The sequence below is a fragment of the Adiantum capillus-veneris genome, chromosome 8 (assembly GCF_014529385.1).
Source record: "Adiantum capillus-veneris isolate H3 chromosome 8, ASM1452938v2, whole genome shotgun sequence".
Lineage (NCBI taxonomy): Eukaryota > Viridiplantae > Streptophyta > Polypodiopsida > Polypodiales > Pteridaceae > Adiantum > Adiantum capillus-veneris.
Genome location: NC_140938.1, coordinates 166463392 through 166490795, shown reverse-complemented (window position 1 = coordinate 166490795; position 27404 = coordinate 166463392). Strand labels below are relative to the sequence as shown.

Genomic DNA, 27404 nt, shown 5'->3' with positions numbered 1-27404 from the left:
TAATTGAAGATTTGAGTGCTTAAATCATCGTTTTTAATCGTTTTGACCATAGGAGAGTGTTCTTAGACCATAGGGCGATAGTTCTAGATAATTGTGTTGTAGTTTTTAGGAACTTTTTCATGATGGATCGTGATTTTAGTACCTTGTCAGATTGCAACCAGACTTGGTGGGATAGTGCCTCTAGGTGTCCTAGACATGCTCCTAACGTTTCGTTGCATTTTGAGTCCGTTCGAGTGCCGAAATGACATTATCACTTAGAACTGTGAGAAATGACATAAGTAGATTTTCCTGATCTTTGAGTGTTGTTTTGTTTGTTGAGCTAGTGTGTTTGCTTGTTAAGGTTCAATTCTTGAGATTTATGATCTCAAATAGTCTCCGTACCCCATCCAAATCACTTCTCCGAATAATATATATATATATATATATATATATATATATATAGAGAGAGAGAGAGAGAGAGAGAGAGAGAGAGAGAGAGAGACAGAGAGATTGTGGATTTAAAGAGAAGAAACTTCCTTATGTAAAAAGGGAAAAAGTGATTGCTTGCTTAAGGAAAGATTATGAAAAGTTAAAGTCATTCCTTGCTATGTGAAGCTTCCCTTGATATACGTACATAAATTACAACCAAAAACTCTTTGTTGATTCTAAAGGAAAAACTATGAAAAGTTAAAGTCATTCCTTGGTATGTGAATCTCTCGTTGATATACACGTACAAAAATTACAACCAAAAGTCCTTTGTGGTTTATATTGCATTGTGCTTCCAAAGAACCATAGCTTTTAGCTCCACGATTAGTCCATGCATAAGACTATAAAGTTTTCTACTAAACATTCAGGTCTATTGCGTTTCATTAATTAATTTTTTCCAAAGATTCCTTCAATTGCTTAAGTTTTAACACCATACTCTTAGTTGCAACCAGTGCACGCCCTCTGCCCCGTGCTCCCCCCCCCCTCTGTGGTTCTCTCGATCGTTTAGCTGCAGAGCTACAACACGAGGTTATCTCTCTCTCTCTCTCTCTCTCTCTCTCTCTCTCTCTCTCTCTCTCTCTCTCTCTCTCTCTCTCTCACGCGTGCGCGTGCGTGCACACACACCCATTTGGGCGATGGCAACCTCACTGGCGCTCTGAATTGAGACATCAAAAATCCCTGCCCTGCTGTCTGAGTGCAACTACTACGCTCGATAGCGCTTGTAGTTGTCGTCTGCTCTCATCCGCCTCCTTTCAAATGCCACCGCACGAACCAACTGGTGCCTACATCTTATCGTGCCGCGACCTAAGTGATCACCGCAGCTACCACACAGACAAAGCCATGCTGAAGGACATGGGTCCATTTCAAGTTGAAAATCTTCGTGCAACCTCCCCTTTTGCTTTCATTTTTCCCAAGGCATCTGCCAAGATACCCCTTAATTCGACGAGCTTCGAAAATTAGAGGCGCATACTTGATGCAGTTGTTATTAGCTTCATTCATTAACTCGTTCACAAACTTAACTCTCCATAAAATGCCAGTTTTCCAAAAAAAAAAAAGCTACTTCGTGTTCCCCCCCCCGCTGGAATCAATATTACTACGTGTAGGTGTGTCCGCATTATAGGGAGTCGTACTCTCTCTAGTTTTCCATGGCCAATCTCCATTTTTTAATAGATTCGCCGACATCTTTTGTCATGTGCTTAGGTGTGCTTCTCTCTCTCTCTCTCTCTCTCTCTCTCTCTCTCTCTCTCTCTCTCTCTCTCAATATACACAATCAATATTTGTTGCTGCACAATCAAACACACACAAGCAATATTTTTCTCAAACTTTATAATCGTATGCATGGACTAATCTTGAGCTATGGTTCTTTGGAAGCACAATGCAATGTACGTGTATCAAGGGAAGCTTCACATAGCAACAAGGAATGACTTCAACTTTTCATAGTCTTTCCTTAATTAGGAAGCAGTCACTTTTGCCCTGTTTACATAAGGAAGTTACTTCCCTCCTCTCTCTTCTCTCTCTCTTCTGTGTGTGTGTGTGTGTGTGTGTCAAACAATACACACAATCAATATTTGTTGCTTCACATAGCAACAAGGAATGACTTCAACTTTTCATAGTCTTTCCTTAATTAGGAAGCAGTCACTTTTGACCTGTTTACATAAGGAAGTTACTTCCCTCCTCTCTCTCTCTCTCTCTCTCTCTCTCTCTCTCTCTCTCTCTCTCTCTCTCTGTGTCTGTCAAACAATACACACAATCAATATTTGTTGCCGCACAATCTCTCGTTCTCAAACACACACAAGTAATATTTTTAACAATCAATGTTTAAAATTTTTCTTGTGCGCGACAAATGAACTTTGTGGCGTTTAGGAGCCATTAGGTACTAACTAGAGATTATTGAGAGACTATACGGAAGGGTGTGTGTGTGTGTGTGTGTGTGTGTGTGTGTGTGTGAGAGAGAGAGAGAGAGAGAGAGAGAGAGAGGACGTGCTGTTGTCTTACGTGTGCGCTCATGTGGAAAAGAAAGAAATAATTTTACGTCTACTTTGTATATTTTGTGTGTTTGTTTTCAAAAAAGAAATTATGAGTGGATCTGCAGATGTTGTTGTAGCTTGCATGAGATCGTTGGGGCCAACACTCTCCTCCGCCACCAAATATTCATATGCATATAGTGTCCCACAATTGGCACTTGCATTAGACTCTCTTCCTTTGTTTCTCCCAAGCACTCACCTTACATGAGAGGTACTTCAGGTCCAAATGCTCAACTCCAATAAGAGCGTATACCAAAGACAGTTTTTTTCCACCGGGTTTTTTCCCTTTGGTCATTCAGGTTTTAGACCCTAATCTAATCACATCATCGACTTCTTATATATATTACTTTATACATCAGCAATAAGGAAATGTCTACCGAAATCAATGGACAACATCTTCGAGCAAAAATTGCAGGTCTCCATATGCTTATCAAGAGAATCTTTTATATCCTCCAAGGTCGACAACAAAGCTCCATCAAACAATGGCAAGTCAAAGAATGGCATACAATGACAAACAATGAAAAATTCATCAAGCGATCTATCCACAACAACCATACGTAGCTCACAAAGTGCTTCAACATTGGCTACCTATTGTGGAAAACTAAAATTGCAGTGGACCTTGAAAGAAAATCCATCATAAAGTCTACGCCACAAAGAGGATCAGTTCTACAAGCTTAGACTCATAAACATCGATCTTTATGACGGCTAAGATTGGCAACACAGAGGCAAATGCACAACAAGAAGAAAATTTGCCACGACAACCAAAGCTCAAATCACATATCAACAACACGGCAGTTATGCATCACTCAAGGAAGTGGGAGCGTCATCAACAACAACGCACTTACCAAGCTGAATACCAACCTTGAAGACAAAGTTGAAGACAACCATATGACACGACTGCATAAGGTCGTGTCATGGAACGACACAAATTAGGCAGGGGGGAATGTTAAGAGACAGATTGAATGAGCATCCATCTGGTCGGACACGTAGTCGGACACCACATTTATAGTCAATTACTTTGCCGAGCTAGTGTAGTGATACTCTTGGTAAATCTTGATTCTACAGTAGCAGGTCAATTCTCTCAGTTGTAAATGATATCATGTTAATTGTAAAGGTTTGTGTGAGCCGGCCACTGGCCATTTAGAATACCCTAGGTATAAATGTCAATAACCTTAATATGAAGGGAGGCTTATTTTTAAAGAAGAAGGGATCTCTGAAAAGGTACGCTCAAGCTACAAAGATGCTCTAACTTGTAATCAGTTTTTTTAACGATTGGGTAATCAGTTTTTATTTCCGAAACTTGCATTGTGTTCCTCTTTTTTTGCTCTTTCATTCAAGTGTAAGCATTGTCAGTTTTGTTGTGGTTTGCGACTACGTGTATGTGAGCTGTAATTGCAAATTTCAGTGCTTAAATCATTGTTTTTGATCGTTTTGACCATAGGAAAGTGTTCTTAGACCATAGTGCGATAGTTATGGACAGTTCTGTTGTAGTTTTCTAGACCTTTTTCATGATGAATCGTGATTTTGGTACCTTGTCGGATTGCGACCAAACTTGGTGGGATAGTGCCTCTAGCTGTCCTAGACCTCCTCCTAAAGTTTCCTTGCATTTCGAGTCCGTTCGAGTGCCGAAATGACATTATGACTTAGAACTGTGAGAAAGGACATAGGTAGATTTCCCTGATCTTTGAGTGTTGGTTTGCTTGTTGAGGTAGTGTTACTTCTTGAGATTTACGATCCCAAAGAGTCTACGTGCCCCATCCAAGTCACTTCCTCGAGTAAAATATATATATATATATATATATATATATATATATATATAGAGAGAGAGAGAGAGAGAGAGAGATATTGTGGATTTAGAGAGAAGAAACTTCCTTATGTAAAAAGGGCAAAAGTGACTGCTTGCTTAAGGAAAGATTACAAAAAGTTAAAGTCATTCCTTGCTATGTGAAGCTTCCCTTGATATACGCAGAAATTACAACCAAAAATCCTTTGCGGATTCTAAAGGAAAAACTATGAAAAGTTAAAGTCATTCCTTGCTATGTGAAGCTTCCCTTGATAGGTACAAAAATTACAACCAAAAGTCCTTTGTTGTTTCTATTGCATTGTGCTTCCAAAGAATCATAGCTTTTAGCTCCGGGATTAGTCCATGCATAAGACTATAAAGTTTTCTACTTAACATTCATATGAGATTAATTGATGCATTTGTTATTAGCTTCATTCATGAACTCGTTCACAAACTTAACTCTGCATAAAATACTACTTCTTGGTTCCCCCACCCCCCTCAGGAATCAATATTACTACCTGTAGGTGTGCTATTTTTCAAGTATGCTTCTCTCTCTCTCAAACACTACACACAATCAATATTTGTTGTTGCACAATCTCTTGTTCTTAAACACACACAAGCAATATTTTTCTCAAACTTTATAGTCTTATGCATAGCAATAGTTTTCTCAAACTTTATAATCTTATGCATGGACTAATGGAGAGCTAAAAGCTATGGTTCTTTGGAAGCACAATGCAATAGAAACAACAAAGGACTTTTGGTTGTAATTTTGTGCGTGCATAAAGGGAAGCTTCACATAGCATCAAGGAATGACTTTTACTTTTTATAGTCTTTCCTTAGGCGAGGAATCACTTTTGCCTTTTTAAATAAGGAAGTTACTTCCTTCTGTTCTCTCTCTCTCTCTCTCTCTCTCTCTCTCTCTCTCTCGATCAAACAATACACACAATCAATATTTGTTGCCGCACATCTCTCGTTCTCAAACACACACAAGTAATATTTTAAACAATCAATGTTTAAGATTTTTCTTGTGCGCGAGAAATGAACTTTGTGGCGTTTAGGAGCCAGGAGGTACTTCAATATTGCTATCTCACAACCTCATAGATAGTACTATTACTAACTAGAGAGTACTAAGAGAGTACTAAGAGACTATAAGGAAGTGTGTGTGTGTGTGTGTGTGTGAGAGAGAGAGAGAGAGAGAGAGAGAGAGAGGACGTGCTGCTGTCCTATCTTGCGCTCGTGTGGAAAAGAGAGAAATAATTTTGCGTCTAATTTGGATCTGCACATGTTGTTGTAGCCTCCATGAGATCGTTGGGGCCAACACTCTCCTCTGCCGCCGCCACTTTTGTTCTGTTTGCAGCTGCCAACTGGGGCTTAATTACCACCTGGAAAAGTTTCACTGATCTTTTGAGATTTCAGGCAATCCTTCTTTTGGGAATGCCTCAAATGGGGCTCCTCGCAAGCTTCTCGTTTGCCATATATGTGTGGGCAGGGAAGAGGACCCTCGCGAACAAAAAAAAAGCGGACAACAAAAAAGCGGACCCTGATCACTTATCAGGGAGGTGGGCTAAGTTGCAACATTGCCTTGATGATCATTACCGCATTGCGATTATGCTAGTATGTCCCATCTTCGTAGAGAATCAATATTCTAGTGAGATGATTCTGAATCTGTCGGGAAATCAAAGCTGGAATCTGTTCACGAGGAGGACGCATACGGTCTACAGCTTGAAGGAGCTAAAGGAGAAATGGTGCCCTCTCGAACTCTGGCCCGCAAGCACAATATTTAATAACGACATTCTGCAAGCAGATCAGGAAGATGCAGAGATTCAAGCACGTAAACAATATTCAAGCAGACGTAGAGGCAGAGTAAACATTCAAGCAGATGCAAACAATATTCAAGCAGACGTAGAAGCAGAGGCAGATGTAGACATTCAAGCAGATGAAGACCCTACAGTTCAATCAGATGCATTAAACAATATATTGCAGCAAGCACATCAACACACTATATCAGTTCATGACGAGGCAGAGGTTCGAAAATACATAGAAATAAGTGTGCATTATAGATTGGCGCTGCTGAGGTCAGGTCTAGCCCCTGAGTACAAGGAGCTCCGGTACTTACGCATGCGGAACCGGTTCCAAACAGTGGTGACAGCCCTACAAGTGGGCGGTTACATGTTGGGCGTGATACAACGTATGGCACAACATCTTCATGTGAGTCCCATAGAGGCCATTCTCCTCTTCCTCTGCATCCTCATCGCCGCCTGCGGTAACTACCAACGGCCTCTCCTTCTACATCTCACCCCTCATCAACTCTCACGTCTCTTTTATAAGGATCACCCTATCAAGTCTCATCATCATCTTAGGGCTAACATTCTCACTATCATAATATTATTCGATCTCGCAATCTTCCTCATCTCCCTCTTTCTCATATACTATATCTATCATTATATGCATCTGTCTCGAGTTTCAGCACTAGCTGTCTTGCTCTTCTTCCTTGGTATCATCACATTTTGCATCACATTTTCCATCATATGTTTCATCCAGCAAGTGCTCTTCTACGGCATGCGTTTTGGTGGCATGGTAGTGTCAGTAGTGTTAGTAGTGGTCACTACTGCCAGCTACGTCATGTGTTTTGGTGGCATGGTAGTGGCAGTAGTGGCCACCATTAAGGATTGGCACACATTTGAAAAGCCCACCCTTAACTGGTTTGCATGGATCTTGCCACACGTGTCGAGCTAGACATCCATGCACTTGGGGAATAATGGTTCTCAAAATTTCTTATCTTTTCATGATGTTATACTCAATGCTATTTTTAGCATATCTCTGCCTTGTTGAGTAGTACACCCTTGTTATCAAGTTCCTCCACACATACACAAGTCCGGACACAAGTATGCGAGAGCAGAATATATGACTCGCGGTTAAATTTCAAGCGCTAGTGCCCTATGTGGCACTAGCAATCATCATTGATTTGAAAAATGTTGAACTTTTTAATGACAATGGTTGCTGCCACATAGGCAGCAACGCTGGAAATTTATCATCGCCCGAATATGTGTGGTGGCGCATTTGTGATCCTCTAACTGGACTAGCCGCAATGAATTTTCTAAGGAGTAGGAGGCATAAGCAATATAACATACTCTTAAATAAGACGTAGTTCACTTGCAAAAAATGTAAAACAAGTTGCATCCAAATTTTGAGTTCCATATTCCAAGCAGCGATTCTTAAATCCACAGCTTTTTGAAGTTCTTCTCAACTTTTTCAAACATAAATTTCAAAAAAAATAGAAGGTGGGATATTATACTGAAGCGACCTTTTCGTATTTTCTTCTTTAGCAAAGACAAGGACTTTGTGTTTAGTCCATTCGTTTTCACGTAAGACAAGTGACATAACTATGGAATAATATTTGAAGTATTTTATTAGTGCGAGTTGTGTACGCACACACACACACACATATATATACACACATACATACATACATACCTATGTATATGTATACGTATGTGCCAACACACACACATACATATGTGTGTGAATGTATACATACATACATATATACATATGTGTTTGTGTGTGTAATATACACATACACACACACACCTACCCACACACATATGTATATATGTATGCATGTATGTATATATGTATGTATGTTTTTGTGTGTGTGTGTGTGTGTGTGTTTGTGCACATGTGCGTGCGTGTACTTTGTGTGTGTGTAAATACATGTATATATGATGCACTTTCTAGAACTAAACCCACACTTTCCACATATTAAGACTTCTTTGATAAGTAAATTAATAAATTTAACATAAAAAGCAATTAACAAAATATAAACAAGAAGGAAGATAATAAAAGAAGAGTACACAAGATATCATATTGGGTACCAAGCAACCCTCTAAATAAAAAAATTGAGTACTTCACCTTCCACCTCTCTTTTCTATTGCAAAAACAAGGTAAGGGATCACGAGGCAGGATTTGTGGAGGTGCTTTTAGGAAGTAGGAAGGGGGGAGGATTGGAATGTGTTTTTGGAGTTTAGTGGGAGCAACAAGTAAATAATGGAGTGGTCTGACCAAAACGAGTAGTTAGTGCCTGTTGTTATGTTAGTGAAGGAATTTGTAGTCCAAATGTGATCCAAAGTTGAATCGTAGATTGTTGTGGTTTGGGTTATATGTTGTGTCATGTTGTGTGTGGAGAGAAGGTTAGAACGTGTAAGGTATTCAGGTGTTTGGTATTTGGCATTGATGTTGAAGTCACCGAGTAAAATGGTAGGGGTGTGTTGGAGGTTTGGTCTGAGTAGTGTGGTCAATTTTTGCAGGAGGAAGGGAAGTGGAGTTGAGGGTGTGCGGTATAATGTTATCAGGGTTATTGGTGGATTATGTGGCGTGTTGAGGAGCGCTGCAATGCACTCTATTTCATTCGTGGAAATGATGTTGTGGCGTTGTAGATGTATGTTTTTGTTTGATGTGAAGAGGGATACGGACCCATGGGGCCATTTGTTTGAGTGTTTGTGTAATCGTTTATGGCCTGTGTTAGGATGTCGTAGTTTTGTTTCTTGGACACAAAGAATGTGGGAGGCCATTAAGCTATTATCACGAATAAGGTTGTTGTGGTGTTTCTTTAGGGACACATTGTTAAAAGATTGTATTATCAAGTGATTTCCAGGCAAAGAGTGGAGGTTAAGCTGTGTAGGTTGCCAAGTCACATGTGTTTTGAGGCGGTGTAATTCAGTTAGAACTGTTTGGTCTACTTTAATATGGTTGGAAGTTAATTTTTCCAGGAGGTAAAGGTTGTTGGGATCTCTTACGCGAGAGAGGGCAGTGTACACGAGGCCGTGACTTCGAATGCTAGCTAGTTGGATCAAAAGCCAAGGTGTCTAGTGTCAAGCCTTGTGCGCGGTGTATGGTTCTAGCAGCTACAGGTTGAATTGGGAATTGTGTTCTAGTAATAGTGTTTAGGAAGTTCTTTCCTATTTGAAACTCACGTGTTATTTTTTGGATTGGTGTCCATTCCATATCTATTGATGCAATGTATAGTTGTTGGTTTTCATACCTAGTTTTTTGGCCTACTTTAGTGGTTTGAAAGTGAATCCAGATTGTTTGTGTCGTGGAGTTTTGTGTTATCGCTTTGAATATACCGTCGGCTCCATTGACTAGGACATCTAGAATGTCAATATTTCCAGCACAAAGTTCTACAATTAGGCCTGGTTTCATGTGAAGTTTTTTGTGAAGACCTGCTGTCATTTTTAGATCTATTGGTATTTGAATAGTTTTGCTGCAATTTTTTTCCCTTGTGTCTTATGCTTCAATAAATAGTTTTGTCCCTATGGTAGTGTTGAAAATATGTTGGTTGTGTAGGTCTTTATCTTTGTTTGCATAGTAAAGGTGGGAGACGATGGCTGGATGAGGTACTCTGCACATGTAATGTGTATTGAGGTACAAAATGTCTTCGTTGGTGTGTTCTGAAACGCATATCCTGTTGAGTATGTCGATGAATGTCTTGTTAGTTTGTCTCATGGTGCTTGTTAACTCATAAGATTTTATGCGGTCATGCCAGAAAGAGGGCGAGATAGCTTCGAGCAATTGATGTTCTCGAGTTGCGTTGTAGAGAGGTAGGGAAAGTGCAATATATATTTCTTGTTGTGTGTTTAGTATCGTGTATCCTATTTTTCGAAGTCTATCGTATGTAGTTGCATTGTTTTCAATGCAAGAGTTAAATTGGTCTTTGATTGCTTTGATGAGTGTGCTATCAAATTTTGTTATATATGAGGTGCAATAGGTAGCTACTCCGTGTGCATTTAAAATGTATTGTATATCTGAGTTCGCATCCCATAGCTTTGAAATGGTTGGATTGAAGTTATTTGTGTAAATATCTTTGATATTTCTTTTTAACAAAAGTGTTGGGCATGAGATTTTGGATGATATAGCTTCGATATAATCGTCAAATTGAAGGTCCATAGATAGGAGCCACTGTTCGAATGTAATATTTGCTTTATAATCTAGTAGTAGCATGTTATCTTTGATTTGTTTGTGTTTCGTTCTTCTGTATTGGATATTGTTATTTGGAGAACGACAGGGTTCTAAAATCATAGTAAAAGGCATTGGGTAGCGAGGAAAGTCAAAGAGGCATCCCTTTCGTTTTCTGAAGTAAGTCTTCCTATGTTTGTGTGTTTGAATTTCTTGTAAGTCTACAGGAAGGAGCATAGAGTCAGTTGTTATGTACTTATCAATGAAGTCCACAACATCTCCGTTGGGATCTTTCCCATAGATAGGAGCATTTTCTATCCATAGGATCCCATGATCGTGTTGGATACCTCGCCTTTGGAACTCGGTTACAAACAAGTAATCTTTGAGTTTTCCCAATATGGTTATATCCTTGGTTAGCAATTTCTTCATTTCGTTAAATCAGTTCAAGCAAAAGCGGACTGTTGTTTTACAGGGTCGGCTCGGATCAAATCTCGTATGTATGATGCTTCTGTTTGTGTGGTTTCACGCGTGATGGGGTTGAGCTTAGCAAGTGCTCTAATCAAGGGCTTCGAGCGTTTCTCAGCCGCAAAAAATGTGATGAATAATGTTGGTGGTCCAAGTTGTCTAATCATAGAAAAAGCATTTTTTTTTTAGTCTCTCTTTGTAGTCAGGTGATGTTCACAATGCCTCAAAGTCATGATATCCAAGTTGGGAAGACAAGAACTTCTCAATGTTAGTATCTCCAACAACCTATGCGGCCACTAGTGTATTGTGGTTTAGCTTGCCTTTGCGCATACTGATCCAAATGGATCCCAAGATTTTTTGAGTCGTGACTTTGACTGTTTTGAAAAAAAGGTTCTCTAAATTTAGTGAGAACCTTCTATCACTATGTATAATCTCCCATTGAGCCAAGTGCTGATATTTATGCATAGCAAGTGTATGGTATTTACGGGGCTCACCATAGAAAATAGTAGGGAAACTAAGTTCTTCATAGTATTCATCTTTGAAAATACTCAAAGGATTATTTCCCTCGGCAGGAGCTACAAAGAATATTTTGTCGTTGTGACCTACTACTTGTTGTGATGACTCAATTCCATGGAGCATGACATCTGTAGCTAGATCATCTTCTTCTGATGGCTGATTGTCGTCGACAAAATCATCAGGTAAAGGAAAATGAAGACTTTGGAAATGGCTTACCCACTCGTTGTTTAGAGTAATATTTTCCTTCTTGTATAAAGATGTTTGCAATAGTTGAGCAGTGGCTTTAATTGTAAGCAACGCTCAAACAACCCCAGAAAGGTAGCAATGATTGTATTGTAGACGACGGTTAATACCTACTATTATCGAGGCTTCATCATGAATAAACCTTGGCAATATTTGTTGTGTTTTCCCCAAGCATTCCAAAACATTAACAACGCTACCTTGCAAGCCAAATTGACCATCGTATGTAAGCTCCCTAATTTTGGTGAAAGGTAGCCTAGGAATTACAAGGCGGCTTTCTAAATGATTTAGCTTCTCTACTGTAGCCAAGGGGAGGTTAAATCCTATGGAATGCAATTGGGTGAGCAATGCACCATGTTCTTGCCTTCTACGACCGCATGAAGTGCAAACGTAGTTTTCGTGTATCTCATTGTTTCTAGACCTCCCAAGTGCCGACCTACACCCTTTTTGAGCTAATTCTGAAAAAACATTAAACGTCCACATTTATAACATCGATACATAGGAGCATCGTTTGTTGTTTCTATGTACTGTTGTATAGCTTTTTGTGATGGGTAGGCTTGTTCAATGTTTATGTTGGACGGAGCTGTGGGGTATGTTTTTTAAAAGTTTTTTAATTTTTGATGTTATTGCTCCTATTTCTCCAATGGTTTTGTCACCCAAGCAAGCAAATTGCCTCGCGATGGAGATAGGGAGGTCATTCCGTTGCTAGAGAATCAAAGCTGTCAATGACTCTGTCTCTTTTTTGTCCCAAGTACGAGGTTTGCGTTTATGTGAGGATCGGTTGTCCCCCAAGTAAAAAAATAGGTCACCACTTCTGTCAACAATGTTGTGTTTGTGAAATGTTGCTGGGTCGGCTCCACTATTGAATGTTGTGTTTTTGAGTGAAGTTATTGGCACACCGTAAATATAAACATCACATGCAATACAAAATTAAAGGAGAACACATGGATAATATGAAGTGCAATACTAATAGATGATCTGTGGCTATTTAATACTTGGGTCAAAATAGAGGAATCATGTTTACTGGAAGCCAAATGCGCTAGAGAAGGTGTGATCATTGGTGTTTGCTCCAATGATTCTCTCACTGCTTCTATCATAATGTTGGTGATTTTTTGTAATGGCGAGCGCGACTTTATTATTTTATTGAGCACGAGGAAAACATTGTTATTCCATGGGTGATTAGCAAGAAAAGCACTATCAATATCATTTTGAATGAGTTGTTCAAAAGATGCATTATGGTTGGTTGAGGAAGCCATGTACATGCAGTTTTTCCTCCCCTTACACTATGCGATGGAAGGAAGATAAGTAAATGAAACACGCACACACTCAGAGAGAGAGAGAGAGAGAGAGAGAGAGAGAGAGAGAGAGATGGGAATTTACAAGATGAGTAATGGATGAAAGAAATATAATACAAAGGGTGTGCTTTGGCGTGGAGATGATGGAGCTTCAATGTTGTAGAGGAGCACTACTTTGTCTCTTTGACAAAAGATGTGATGAGGCCTAATTTGTTGACAGTGAATTTGCTAGTGCGAACAACGGAGGCTAGTAGCTCACGTGCATCTAGCACATCAGAAGCATATAAGTCAACAAAGTTTGGCAAGCTACAATATTTTGTCGACTATGTCACCCACTAAGGAAACATCGATTGGGGAAGCTTTGTTGGCCAAAATCTTTCCTTAAAGCTTGAGCACCAAAACAATAGTTGTAGATTTTGAGTAAATAGAGAAAAAGTCCACCTCTTGTTGGTGGTGAATGTTAGCAGATTTGCATTGAGTGCAAGAACATTCCAGCAAAATTGAGTTTACATTCACAAAGTGCAGTGTGCTAGTTATTTATGTATAGGCACCTAACGAGTTAGAGCTTTCTTGAGTTTTTGCAGTGAAAAAGGAAAAATAAGATCAATACTCACTTTCTGATGTGGCCAACATCAAGAATATGGGCCTTATACGCTTCCTCCAAACGGTTCTTGAGATGAGGACTTTTGACGTGTGCTAGATTAGTAATATCCAAGACTGAGAGTGTATTGCTTCAACCTGTGAAGGAATCTATGTTTCGTGCAACAAACATAGGATGCACATCGGTCTCTAGAGCATGCAAAAAAGCGTGGTAATTATCTTTACGTGTATTCACGAAGGTAAGTATTGTCGACTATGTCATCCGCTAAGGAGACATCAATTGGGGAAGCTTTGTTGGCCAAAATCTTTCCTTTAATCTTGAGCACCAAAACAATAGTCGTAGATTTTGAGTAAATAGAGCAAAAGTGCACTGACCGCAAGAACGTTCCACCAAAATTGAGTTCAGATTCACAAAGTTCAGTGTGCTAGTTATCTATGTATAGGCATCTGACGAGCTAGAGCTTTCTTGAGTTATTGAGGTGAAAAAGGAAAAGCAAGATCAATACTTACTTCTTGATTGTGACCAACATCAATAATATGGGCCTTATATGCTTCCTCCAAACGGTGCTTGAGACGAGGACTTTTGACGTGTGCTACGATAGTAATATCCAAGGCTGAGAGTGTATTGCTTCAACCTGTGAAGGAACCTATTTTTCGTGCAATAAACATAGGATGCACATCGATCTCTAGAGCGAGAAAAATAGCGTGGTAATCGTCTTTATGTGCATTCACAAATTAAGTTGTGATAGCAAGAGAGGAAAATATTAGAAAGCTGCAAATTAATAGAAGGGTGAAGATAAATAAGCCTTAAAGTGGCACGGTCCTCAGCTGTTGGCCCATCTACAACAACAAGATCACCTTGGAAAAGACTAGCTTTTGAAGTGCTAGCATGGCCCTGTATAATAACAAAAGCTATAGTTCCAAAGTGTGAACGGGTGCCTTGTGCATGCAAGGACTATGCCTCATCCAAAAATTGACGCACTTTGCTTTGTGGGTAGAAACTAAGGCTGACTTCAAAAGGCTTTGTCTTTTCTACAACCGTGTAAGCATTGAAAAATAGTACATAACGAGATGTGCAAGCATCTCACTTAGTTTGTCTTAATATCATGCCATTTTCAATTTAGAAAGTGCCGACTGAGGGCATGGGGAAAGGAGAAATGCTGCCCCAAAATAGACAAAAAGTGTAAAGACTTAAAAAGATAGCATAATTTTTTGAAGTTTCCTCTTGCAATATTGAGATAGGAATTTATAAGATGAGCATAGATGAAAGCAAAGTACTTTGCTCTTTGGGTAGAAACTAAGGTTGACTGCAAAAGGCTTTGTCTTTTCTACAACCGTGGAAAGCATTGAAAAATAGTACCTAAGGAGATGTGCAACCGTCTGACTTAGTTTGTCTTAATATCGTGTCGTTTTTTATTTAAAAAATGCTGATTGAGGGCATGGAAAAAGGAGAAATGCCGCCCCAAAATAGACAAAAATAGTGTAACAATTTAAAAAAACAATGTAATTTCTTGAACTTTTCTCTTGAAATATTGAGATGGGAATTTACAAGATAATCATGGATGAAAGCAATATAATACAAAGGGTGTTCTTCCTCATGGAGGTGATGGACCTTCAAAGTTGTAGAGGAGCACTACTTTGTCTCTTCGACAAAAGATGTGATGAGGCCTAATTTGTTGACAGTGAATTTGCCAGTTTGAACAAGGGAGGCTAGTAGCTCACGTGCATCTAGCACATCAAAAGCATATAAGTCAACAAAGTTTTTGTCAAGGTGCAATACTTTGTCGACTATGTCACCCGCTAAGGAAACATCAATTGGGGAAGCTTTGTTGGCCAAAATCTTTCCTTCAAGTTTGTGCACCAAAACAATAGTTGTAGATTTTGAGCAAATAGAACAAAAGTCCACCTCTTGTTGGTGGTGAATCTTAGTAGATTTGCATTGATCGCAAAAACGTTCCACCAAAATTGAGTTCACATTCACAAAGTGCAGTGTGCCAGTTACGTATGTATAGGCACCTGACGAGTTAGAGTTTTTTTGAGTTATTGCGATGAAAAGGGAAAAGAAAGATCAATACTTACTTCTTGATTGTGACCAACATCAAGAATATGGGCCTTATATGCTTCCTCCAAACGGTGCTTGAGACAAGGACTTTTGACGTGAGCTAGGATAGTAATATCCAAGATTGAGAGTGTATTGCTTCGACCTGTGAAACGAACCTATGTTTCGTGCAACAAACATAGGATGCACATCGGTCTCCAGAGCATGAAAAATAGCGTGGTAAACATTCATGAAGCTAAGGTGTGATGGCAAGAGAGGGAAAATGTTAGAAAGCTGCAAATCTATAGGAGCGCAAAGATAAGTAAGCCTTACAGTGGCACGGTTCTCAGCCGCTGGTCCATCTGCAACAACAAGATCACCTTGGGAAAGACCAGCTTTTGAAGTGCTAGCATGGCCTTGTATAACAACAAAAGCTATAGTTACAAAGTGTGTACGGGTGCCTTGTGCATGCAAGGACTGTGCCTCATCCAAAAATTGAGGCACTTTGCTCTCTGGGTAGAAACTAAGGCTGACTTCAAAAGGCTTTGTTTTTTCTACAACCGTGGAAGCATTGAAAAATAGTACATGAGGAGATGTGCAACCATCCGACTTAGTTTTTTTTTGTACAGTTACATTCTCAATGTGGACAAAGTCTCCTATAATAAGGGTGTCAATGAATTGCTCAATAAATTGATTGCTAACAGCACAAGTGATGGTGTCAGTGTTGAGTGGATCAACTAGATCTGCCTTAAGGTAATGCATATACCTAGCGACTTCTCGGCTTTGTTTGTACGTTCCATAACGGTTAAGTATGCACCCCTCGAATGTGAAACCAGGACAAGTTTCAGTGATGTCAACAATGCACAATAGAGGGATCTTAGTGAGAATATAAGGCACAAGAGAAGATGAACCAGCGGGAATTACATTCTCATGAGAATACTCAGTACCAATATGTGCTTCTAGTTTGGCACCCTTCGCAATGCTCTCTTTTTTTGCAACTACAAGTGGTGGTCCCCTTAGTAAAGGTTTGGCTGCCACAACAAAAAACAAAACTCATAAGGGTTGGATACAACAGTAGAATATCTATGCGATGCAAGCAAGTCTTACTTAGTTCCGTTGTCGCATTGCACGTCTTGGAAAGTGTACGTGCTATTGCACCACTTTGTTCCACACGCTTGAGGGATTTGGGCCCAACACCAAGAGAAGAAGAAACATCAACCTTAGGTAGGCTCGAAGCACTCCTTGTGTGGAGTGGAGACACACGATCAAGGACAAGGGCACTATCGGGTCCCAAAAAAGCTGCAGCTGTATCACGGTGCACTATCTTGTGTAATTTTGTAAAAACAAAAAGAAAAATCACATTATTGCCAAGAATATGTCTCATTTTCTATAATCTAGCAAGCTATTGAGTGACCATTTTCAAACTCCATCGAGCGAACATCACTAGATTCATCGCACATGGATTCGACGTTGTCATCGTAGCCATCGTAATGTCCATCGAGTGGATTTCGTGAGGAAGAAGAGGAAGCCATATTAAGAGAGGATGGTAAATAATGTTCACAGAATTATTACTTGATGTGTTCAAAAGAAGCAAAGGTTAAAGAACATGCTTTATCTAAAGGATGAATAAGTTCATAGAAATAATACTTCACACAGTCACAAGCATCTTAGGATCAATAAGGGAGACCAAGAGAGGGATGTTTTTGAAATAATTTTTTGAAGCAGCAAGACCACTTATATACAACAAGTTCCCTTGCCTTTCTCAACGGTTCACTATGTCTTAAAGCTAACCTACTATCACATCTATCAAACAAGACCACTTATATACAACAAGCTCCCTTGCCTTTCTCAACGGTTCACTATGTCTTAAAGCTAACCTACTATCACATCTATCAAATGGATTTGACACATAAGTGGATTTGACACCTTTAGACACATGCATCGGTGACATCAAATTCAAAGGGATTAATGAACTAGTGGACAAGTGTATGTTGATGGTCTAGGGTTCCCACCATGTTCATGTGTTGAACACCATGGAAATAGTGAATGAACGAGCCTAAAGTTTTCTCTTGACAAACTCAGCAAGAAGAAGTTTATATGGTCGAGAAAATGATTTTTCCTTAGCACTTGGTGGAAAAAGGATATTCCGAAAACCAGTGCTCGTTGTAAATTGTGTGTCGTCTAAAAAGTGTGCCGGTTTCAATTTCAAAAATGCCGCTCGAGGGCACGATAGTATTTGGGAAAAAGGGGAAACGTTGCCCTAGAATAGACAAAAAATAGTGTTGAAATTTTGTAAAGTAGCCTAATTTTTTGAAATTCCTCTCTAGTGTCCGGGGAAAATGTGTCTTGTCTTAATAGCGTGTCGTTTTCAATTTTGAAAGTGCCGATTGAGGGCATGGAAAAAGGAGAAATGCCGCCCCAAAATAGGCAAAAATAGTGTAAAAATTTTAAAAAATAGCCTAATTTTTTGAAGTTTCCTCTTGAAATATGTTCATGCCATAGCATCAAGATTGCCGAGCAATATTCGGGGAAAATGTGCCTCGGGTTAACACCATACCATTTTGAATGTCAAAAATGTTGAGAAATTTTTAAGACTAGGCTAATTTTTTGATGGGTTTTTAAACTATCTTTCTCTTTTTTGGGGTTGAGAGCATTTTCAAAATTGAATACGGTATGGTATTAGGTCGAGACACATTTCTCCCTAACAAACTTTTTTGAGAGAAAATTTTGGAAAATTAGGTCATATTTTTTTGCGTTTTTTTCTCTCTTTTGAGGTTGACAACATTTTCGAAATAAAAACGGCATGGTATTCAGTTGAGACACATTTTTCCGTAACACTCCCTACAGCGAATCACTTTCCCCCTTTGGAGATTCACAGCATTTTCAAAATCGGAAATGGCATGCAGTGTTCGGGGAAAAATTCCCAAAGATGCAAAATGCCTTTTCTTATTTTTGCCAAGAGGAAAATTTAGAAAATTAGCTTACTTTTTTTAGGTTTTTACACTATGTTTCTCTATTTTGGGGCGGAATTTCTCCTTTTCCCCTTGCGCTCAATCGACATTTTGGAAATTGCAGAGGTTGACATCATTTTTGAAATCGAAAACGGCATGCAATATTCGGGAAAAAACATTTTCCCAAACATACAAAATGCCTTTCCTTATTTTTGCCAAGAGGAAAATTTAGAAAATTAGGTTACTTTTTTAGCTTTTTACAGTATTTTTCTCTAGTTTGGGGCGGAGTTTCTTCTTTCGCCTTGCGCTCAACCGGCATCTTGGAAATTGAAGACGACACGATATTACGCTAAGACACATTTTTCCGGGACACTGACAGCATGTTATTAAATCGAGAGAAAGGAGATCATACTTGTTATTTTTTAGTATTGGAAATGATGGCCACGATTTCATCTTCAGTTCTCTGCTTCACCATAAGCCACTGACACAAAGAGTCCTCAAAGGTCTAAGCCTTAAATAGGCTAGAAGTGCATTTTACAAAGAGGTTGACAGGGTTTTCAAAACCGAAAACGGCATGGTAATAAGGAGACCCTACACAAAGGGGGGTAATTCATCACATGACAATTTTACCCATTCAACCTCACAACCACTACACGCACGTCCATTGTTAACACTAGAATGGTAACCTAATAGGACATAAAAGCGTCCTTTCAGGGTTTTGGAAAAAAATTCCAAAACCATAGTAGATCCACTCACTTTGAAAAATCCTTTCATGAGCTTATAGTTCAAGAACTCCTACATATGGAAAAAATGAGAAAATTGTAATTTTTCTCATCCCTTGGTCACTACAAGTCTCCAAAGTTGATGGACCAGTGCATTTTGCCCAAAACAGCAGTTTTTTACGGTTGACTGCATATAAATAAGAGTGGGGATTTTTGTAGGACATGAGATAAAATGCCCCGTTAACTTCAATGGGTTGGTGACCAAAACATATGGTTGCTTTTACCTCACTAATTTTTTTTTGGGCAAAAAAAATAGGTTCAAAAAAGTTGCATTTTTGCCATTCTACGGACCTATCATCAAAGTTTCTATAGTCACGCTCAATACAAATACTATATACATGTTTTCTTAGTTCCCTTTGGGCCTTTGGATTCAAAAGGAGCCATGGAGCATGTCAAAAGGATAATGGATCTCTTACAATTGGAACCTTGGGGGCAATGATAAAGTGCTAAATACAGCAAACATGAAAAAATTGGGTTTAGCATTATGACCTCTAGAAACCCATAGAAACTATTCAATATCCAGCCAATTTTGTAGTCTATGATTATATATGGTTACTACCTAGAAAATACACACAATTGGCCTAAGAAACTAGCAATATTGAGAAAGTTGTACTTGCTACTCTAAAATGTATCGTATTCTTAAGCAATCAAAAAATTCAACCATCATCATATACTATGCTATATAGCATATTAGGTCCCCCAAAACTCAAGGAAGATTAGCTTTATGTTATACATTACACTTACACAATGAAAATTGAATTTGGATATCAAGAAATCCACCAAAAAAATCCTAAAAGTGCTTATTTTGGGAAAAAAAAAAACAGGATTATGCAATTCTTGTAAATTGGTCATAACTTTCAATTTTAACACTTAGCTCTCCCTACAAGCATCAAAACATGTTAAGAACTATGAAGGCCTAACCTCTAGCCATCTAAACCTCACAAACATGAAGTTTAGAGTGGTATAGTTGCCAACAATTGAAAAAAGCCAAAAATAGGACCCGTTTTTTCACACAGTTTAGGTTCAAAAATGTTGTGCAAGAGTAAGGTTAATGGTGAGATCGATACTCCAAAATAAATGCTAAGTTTTTTTTAGCTCATAAGGCAACTTTGTGGATATATAGCACCTAGAAATTTATTTTCATACTCTTCAAATAATTCAAGAAAAATGGTCACTTAACAAGACACAAAAGTGTCCAAGGACATAAAAGTGTCCTGTTACCATTCTAGTGTTAATCAATTACTCGAGGTGGGGGGTAACGCCAGGTCTAGTTACCTCACGACTCATTGTTTTCTACATTGGGAATCTTAGTGATGAGACAAAGTCTCTCGATCAAAGGGCTTAAACAAATGAAATGCGCACAGTTTTTCCAGACTCCAGTCGCTCTCCAGGGAGAAAGCATGTTAACCTGCCGCGCTTTTTGTGCTAGTTAGCAGTTTCAAGTTAGCACATCTTCAAAAAGTTGGGCGTCCCGTAAATTTTTTACAAATAATATCAAAATTTGTCGGAGGTTGTACATTTGGATTCCTTGTTTGAAGTGCTTTCTATTGATATATCATATGTCATAGATCTTGGAGATGTAGCTCAAGTTATTGTACTAGTTAGCATTGTTCGGGACATGAAAAAGCATGCTAGGTTAACATGCTTTCACCCTCCAATGCTCCATTGACTGCCGAGCCTTTGCCTAGTACAGTAGACTGCCTTTAAGGCTCTGCTGCTCCGCATACGCATGCAATGAGAGAAGGCGGGTGTTAGCCCCTGGGCGCTTCGCCTAGTACATTAGAGTCATAGACTGCCTTTAAAGCTCTCCTGCTTCGCATGCGCATACACTGAGAGAAAGCGTGTGGCGCCCCATCGCAGCATCGCTGTCTTAAACTGCTCTGCATGCCTTGCCTTACGGCCTTTAAGGCTCTGCAAATTCTAGCACGCCTCCAGCCTCCACGTGGACGCCATAAGAACTAGGACGCCTAAACCAGCCCAACACTAAGGCCAATGGTTTAGCAGGCCAATTAGCGTGTACAAAGAATTTGTAGCTTATGTATGTAAAAGATCATAGATACATAAGCATGCTAGTATATGAAATAGATAGAGAGAAAGAAGAGCTTGGATATAAAAAAACGTACAGAATCTCGCTATGTCCGTGAGGTACAAAAACATGCAAAACAATGTTTTTCTTAAACTTGAATGGATTGTTCTTTAGAAAACATGCACTTGTAAAATATTTTCTAATCATCAAATTTTATCTCTTGCTTTTTGGCTCTTTATGGAAAGTTTTAAATAATTAACTCCCCAAAATTGCTTAGAGACTCGGGTTTTTTTTATCTTTGATTCCACCAACACAAGTTTGAAGCTTACATACACACACACACATTCACACACATACATACATAAATACATATATAAGTATGTATATGTATATACATATGTATGTATACATGCATACATATATACATACACATATGTATGTATATATACATACATACATATATACATATGTGTGTGTGTAATATACACATACACACACACACATATATATATGTATGCATGTATGTATATATGTATACGTGTACGTATGTATATTTTTGTGTGTGTATGTGTGTGTGTGTGGTGGGGGGGGGGGGCGCGGGGATAGGTGTGTGTGTTTATGTGTATATACGTGTACATAGTTATATATTATTTATGTATGTATGTACACACACATATGTGTGCGTGTGTGTGTGTGTGTGTGTTGGTACATGTGTATACATATACGTAGGTGCATATATATGTGTACACAAGTCATAATTTACCTACTAAAGGTGGATGCAAGAGAGACTTAGACCTATCGGTAGGGAGGTCCAGGGGACTCGTACTAATAAAAGACTTAAAATAGTATTCCATAGCTATGTCACTTGTGTTGGGTGAAAACGAATAGACTAAACACAAAGTCCTTGTCTTTGTTAAACACACACGCACATATGTGTGCGTGCGTGTGTGTGTATGTATATATATATATATATATATATATATATATATATATATATATATATGTGTGTGTGTGTGTGTGTGTGTGTGTGTGTGTGTGTGTGTGTGCGTGCATGCATGTATGTATATTTTTGTGTGTATATATATATGGGTGTGTGTGTGTACGCGCATGCACATGTGCGTGTGTATGTGTGTGTGTGTGTACGCATGCATATATGCATGTGTATGTGTGTGTGTGCATGTGCACACACACATGTGTGTGTAAATACATGTATATATGATACACTTTCTAGAATTAAACCCACACTTTCCACACATTAAGACTTCTTAAAACAGCATTAGATAAAATTAACATAAAAAGCAATCAACAAAATATAAACAAGAAGAGAGATAATAAAAGAAGAGTACACAAGGGTACCAAGATCCCCTCAATAAAAATTTGAGTACTTCACCTTCCACCTCTCTTTTCTATTGCAAAAATTAGCGTGTACAAGGAATTTGTAGCTTCTGTGTAGATGATCATAGATACATAAGCACCCTAGTATATGAAATAGATAGAGAGAATCTCGCTATGTCCGTGAGGTACAAAAACATGCAAAAACGTACAAAAACTTGAATGGATTGTTCTTTAGAAAACACGCACTTGTAGAAAATCTACTAATCATCAAATTTTGTCTCTTGCTTTTTGGCTCTTTATGGAAAGTTTTAAATAATTAACTCCCCAAAATTGCTTAGAGGCTCGGTTTCTTTTTTCTTCAATTCCGCCAACACAAGTTTTTTTAACTTTGGCAAGCTCTAAGTCGTGAAGGAAGCTGTTTTTCGCTTCTGTAGGTTAAGAAACTCTAGAATCGAGGAAATCATTCTTCGGAGCACATTGTAAATCATTGCGACCGCCTCGTTCCCTGAAAATGGGGTCCAAAAATAGCAGCACATGATTTTTTGTGTTCTTTAAATCGACCGCCAAGCCAAAAAAAAAAAAGATCACTACCGCATCGGACATTCTCGCATGGCTTGGAAACCTCCACGACCACTTTCAAATTAAAAATTGAAAGCTTCCTTTTCTTCTCAAATCAAAGTGAAGGGTCAATATATATATATATATATATATACATACATATATATATATATATATATCAATTCTTACACTCTCTCTCTCTCTCTCTACTGACGCTCTCTCTCTCTCTCTCTCTCCATGATGATAAGGGGTGGTGAGTTGGGCATGGTCATATCCACGATGCAGAGTTGGGAGAATGGGAGAGAGAGCTCTAAGCAGAGCTGTGAGCACAGCTGGGCAGGAACCGGATCCCCATTAAAAAATGAGAGAGAGAGAGAGAGAGAGAGAGAGAGAGAGAGAGAGAGAGAGAGAGAGAAACCCCTGCCTTGCAGTATCGTTTTTTCTCACGAGCAGGTTTTGAGAACAGTAGGCGGGGAAATTGGCGTTGAGGACATCAGGCGTGCAAAATTGACAAAGATAAAGTGAAAATCAAAGGTCCCTTTGAGAAAAACATGTTTGTTGCATCGCGCAGAGAGAGAGAGAGAGAGAGAGAGAGAGAGAGAGAGAGAGAGAGAGAGAGAGAGAGAGAGAGAGAGAGAGATCAAAGGGCTATTTTTTGTTTTTTTTTAAAGCTAAAGTATCATCCATCCCTTTTTATTTTTATTTTTTTTAATAGCAAAACTCACAATTTTAAGTGAATTATATTGATCATCTCAAAAAATTACAAGGAGTTGCCATGTTCATGTTGGGCCATGACATCATGTAGAGACCATACTTATATTGGCTATCTAGGGAGCCGCCCCTAACGGCCTGCCCCCTTGCCCTTGCTACACAAGGTTAATTATCATGTTCTTCATAAATCTTCAGTTTTCATGATTTTTCCCTTTCCTAAGCATTCCGCTGACAACAAGGCACATGTAACCCTAGACCAATCATCAGAGTTTTGCTTGTGCCCAAGAGTCCATATTAGCACTCTACTTTCTTGTATAATTTCTGCGAAGCTTGCCACCTGAGGAACTCCTTCAAACACACGGCAGTTCCTTGTGTGCCATACATTATGTAAAAAGAAGTATGTGATAACTTGAGTGCAAATGAGGAGGGCAAGACTACCCAAGTTCGTACCTCCAAGGAGTAAATCAGTCTTGGAAAAAACAATTCTCCATGTTCTTTGGATCCACTTGCATATTTTACATGTAAGGCCTCTGATAGCTGGGCATTCCATAAATAGGTGGGCCAGATCTTCACTATCAAACTTGCACCCTAGGCATCGATATGTCCCCATCCCTCTCTCCATAATTTTCACCCCCGTCGGAAGAGCACCCCTAATTACTTTCCGTAGAAATACTTTCATGTAATGCGAAACCTTTGGTGCCCAAATGTTCTCCATTATTTGCCCCCACCTTTCCTCCAACCATTGTTTCTTCCATATCTTATTAAGGGGGCTAGACAAATTCTTCTTTAGCATCATTGTATGGTAAATGCATTTTGAATAGGGTTTCCATAAGAGGCTACTTCCGGGCCATTTCCAAGAATTCCAGTCAAACTCCGAGACACAGATTGGCATCACTGCACTGTCAAGCTCTCTCATCACTTTGTTGACTAGCAAAACCTCCAAGCTATTAAGTTGGAATTGGGTTACCAGAAGTTTAGTGGTTTTCCAGCTCTTGATGTCACACTGTTCTAGAAGTTCCCCAGTCCTTTGAGACCCTTATTATTCAATTTCCTGGCTGTTTCAATCCAATAGGGATTTTGGGACAGATCTACAACTTTGGAAAGCCAAGGGGACCAATGCAGAATGGAGTTCTTAAGGTATCTGGTTTCTTCCCCCCACTTTAGGACTCCTGCTGCTCTTTTGCATTTCCTTACCGATTCCCCTAAGCCGCCCCCCAGACTTAGGGTAGCCCACATCGAGGCTAATAGTTTGTCATGAACCTCTACCCCTCTCCACTTTCCTCCTTTCGAACCAAGTTTAGCTGCTTCTAGCATATCTCTGATCATGAGAGCCCAAGCTTGATCCTATTTAGCCAAGGAGACTACAAATTTGGCACAACAAGCTTCTGCATCAGCCACAGGGTTGAGAATTCCGAGGCCTCCTTGATTTATGGCCGAGCGACTGACTCACAACAGGCCCATTGCCATGGCTTGGAGGACTTTGTGTTATTTTTCCATAAAAACCTTTTTACCGGTTTTAAGCACTCTTTCGAGTGACACTCATCCAACCCTTTTTAAATTTTTAATGAAACCATCGAGCTTCTCCAGTTAAGAAAAAAGAAAACCTTTCTTACTAATGGCCTATTTAACCATTTACTTGATTAATTTTAAAATTGGGTCCTCCTTCTCCTTCTGGCTAAAGTGACTCACTTTTTGGCATCGCTTTTGACCCAATCCACATATGCAATGAATGGTGTGTGATCTATCTACAATTTGAAGACTTTTATTTATGAAAAGGATAAATCTAATATTTAATTCTACGGGAGTAGAATATGGGTACATAATATTTTCGTATAATTACATTTATTTGCTACAAATTCTTGAAGTCATAACAAAATTAAATAATAATTATATATATATATATATATATATATATATATATATATATATATATATATATATATATATATATATATATATATATATATACCCATCAACACATAGAGAATTTTTGGTAGTGCATGCGCACGTGCACACACACACACACAAAATCATATATATATAATGCATGAATAAGAGGTGTAGATGTAATAGAGCATCGAATTGAATTGAAACCAGGGACCAAACCCGTGGCTCAAAAGTTAAGGCGACTGGGATCTGTGCAACAAAAGGCTCTCCTACAGGAAGTGAATCGACTCTTGAAGGCTGGCTTCATCTATCCAGTATCCAACTCCGAATGGGTATCACCTATTGTAGTCACTCCCAAGAAGAATGGTAAGTGGAGGGTCTGCGTGGATTACAAACCCCTCAATGGTGCGACAAAGAGGGACCACTTCCCTCTCCCTTTCCAAGATGAAATTTTGAATGAAGTAGCAGGTCACGAATGCTACACTGTGTGTGATGGGTATTCAGGATATTTTCAAATTAGAATAGCAGAAGAGGACCAACCAAAAACCACCTTCATCACACCTTGGGGATGTTTTGCATTCAGAGTAATGCCTTTTGGGCTCACCAATGCTCCTAGCACCTTCATGAGATTCACAATATTTGTATTTCAGCCATTCTTTGGAAAATCTATAAGAGTCTTTATGGATGATTTCTGTATTTATAGTTGTAGATCACTTCATTGCCAAAAGGTTGAAGAGGGGCTTAAGAGGTTCCATCAATTTGGGGGACAACTCAACCCAGAGAAGTGTCATATCGGTGAATCTCAGGTGGTTTTGCTAGGCCATGTGGTTTCTTCACAAGGAATTCAAGTGGATCCCTCTAAAGTAGAGGCCCTTTTGTCATTATCTCCACCAACAACAACAAAGGAGCTAATGACCTTCAACCACAAAGTGAGGTACATGTATCGCTTCATCCATCTCCTAGCAGAAGCCATCGCCCCTTTGCATAGGTTGGCAAGACAATCTACATTTGAATGGGGGAAGGAACATGCAAAATGTTTTGAGGAAGTGAAGGGCATTCTTAGCTCTCTCCCAATCCTAATGCCACTAGATCCAAAGGAGACTTACTATGTCACTCCAAGTGTAGGTTTCGACGCAATTGGTGTTGTTTTGATGCAAAAAGATCCTAAAACATCATACATGAGGCCGATCTATTTTGCAAGCAAGGTGATGACTCCAGCCGAGAAGGGATACACTGAAATGGAGAAAGTGGTCTTTGCAATCTTGTTTGCGGTAAGGAAGTTTCGATCGTATCTTCTCCCTGTGCCATTTTTTTTTCTCACCTTAGAGCACAATCTACCATATGTAGTACAACACATGAGCCTCTCATCTAGAATAGCAAAGTGGGTGCTTGAACTCCAAGAATTTGAATACACTTTCCTTGTAGAAGATAGCACAAGAGCAGGACTTGCAGACATTCTCACCTTTAAAGTGAGAGAAAGGGAAGGATCACGACTACAAAGAGAGGAAGGCTCAAAACAGTTCAAAGTGAAGGAGATTGATAATGCCCATACTTTATGCTTTGACGGAGCCTATCAACGCCAACAAGACAAAGCAGCAGGGGGGATCCTCATTTTCAACCCACAAAAGGAGGTAATGGTTAGAAAAGGTATCACTCTACCCAATGTTCACTCTAACAATGAGGCTGAGTATGCTGCTCTAACCCTTGGGTTAGAAGAATGCAAAGAATTAGGCATACAAAGACTTATTATAAAAGGTGATTCTTTGCTAGTGG

General features: G+C 39.1%; 1 protein-coding gene across 1 annotated transcript; it reads left to right on the top strand.

Annotated features, from left to right (window-relative positions):
• Nucleotides 1-4492: 4492 nt before the first annotated feature.
• On the top strand, nucleotides 4493-7437 carry LOC147453307 (uncharacterized). The gene is made up of 2 exons (XM_086519143.1): nucleotides 4493-5340; nucleotides 5567-7437. Exon 2 carries the CDS (start codon nucleotides 5572-5574, stop codon nucleotides 7006-7008), a length of 1437 nt encoding a protein of 478 aa, XP_086375269.1. The 5' UTR covers nucleotides 4493-5340; nucleotides 5567-5571; the 3' UTR covers nucleotides 7009-7437.
• The last annotated feature ends 19967 nt before the right edge of the window (nucleotides 7438-27404 follow it).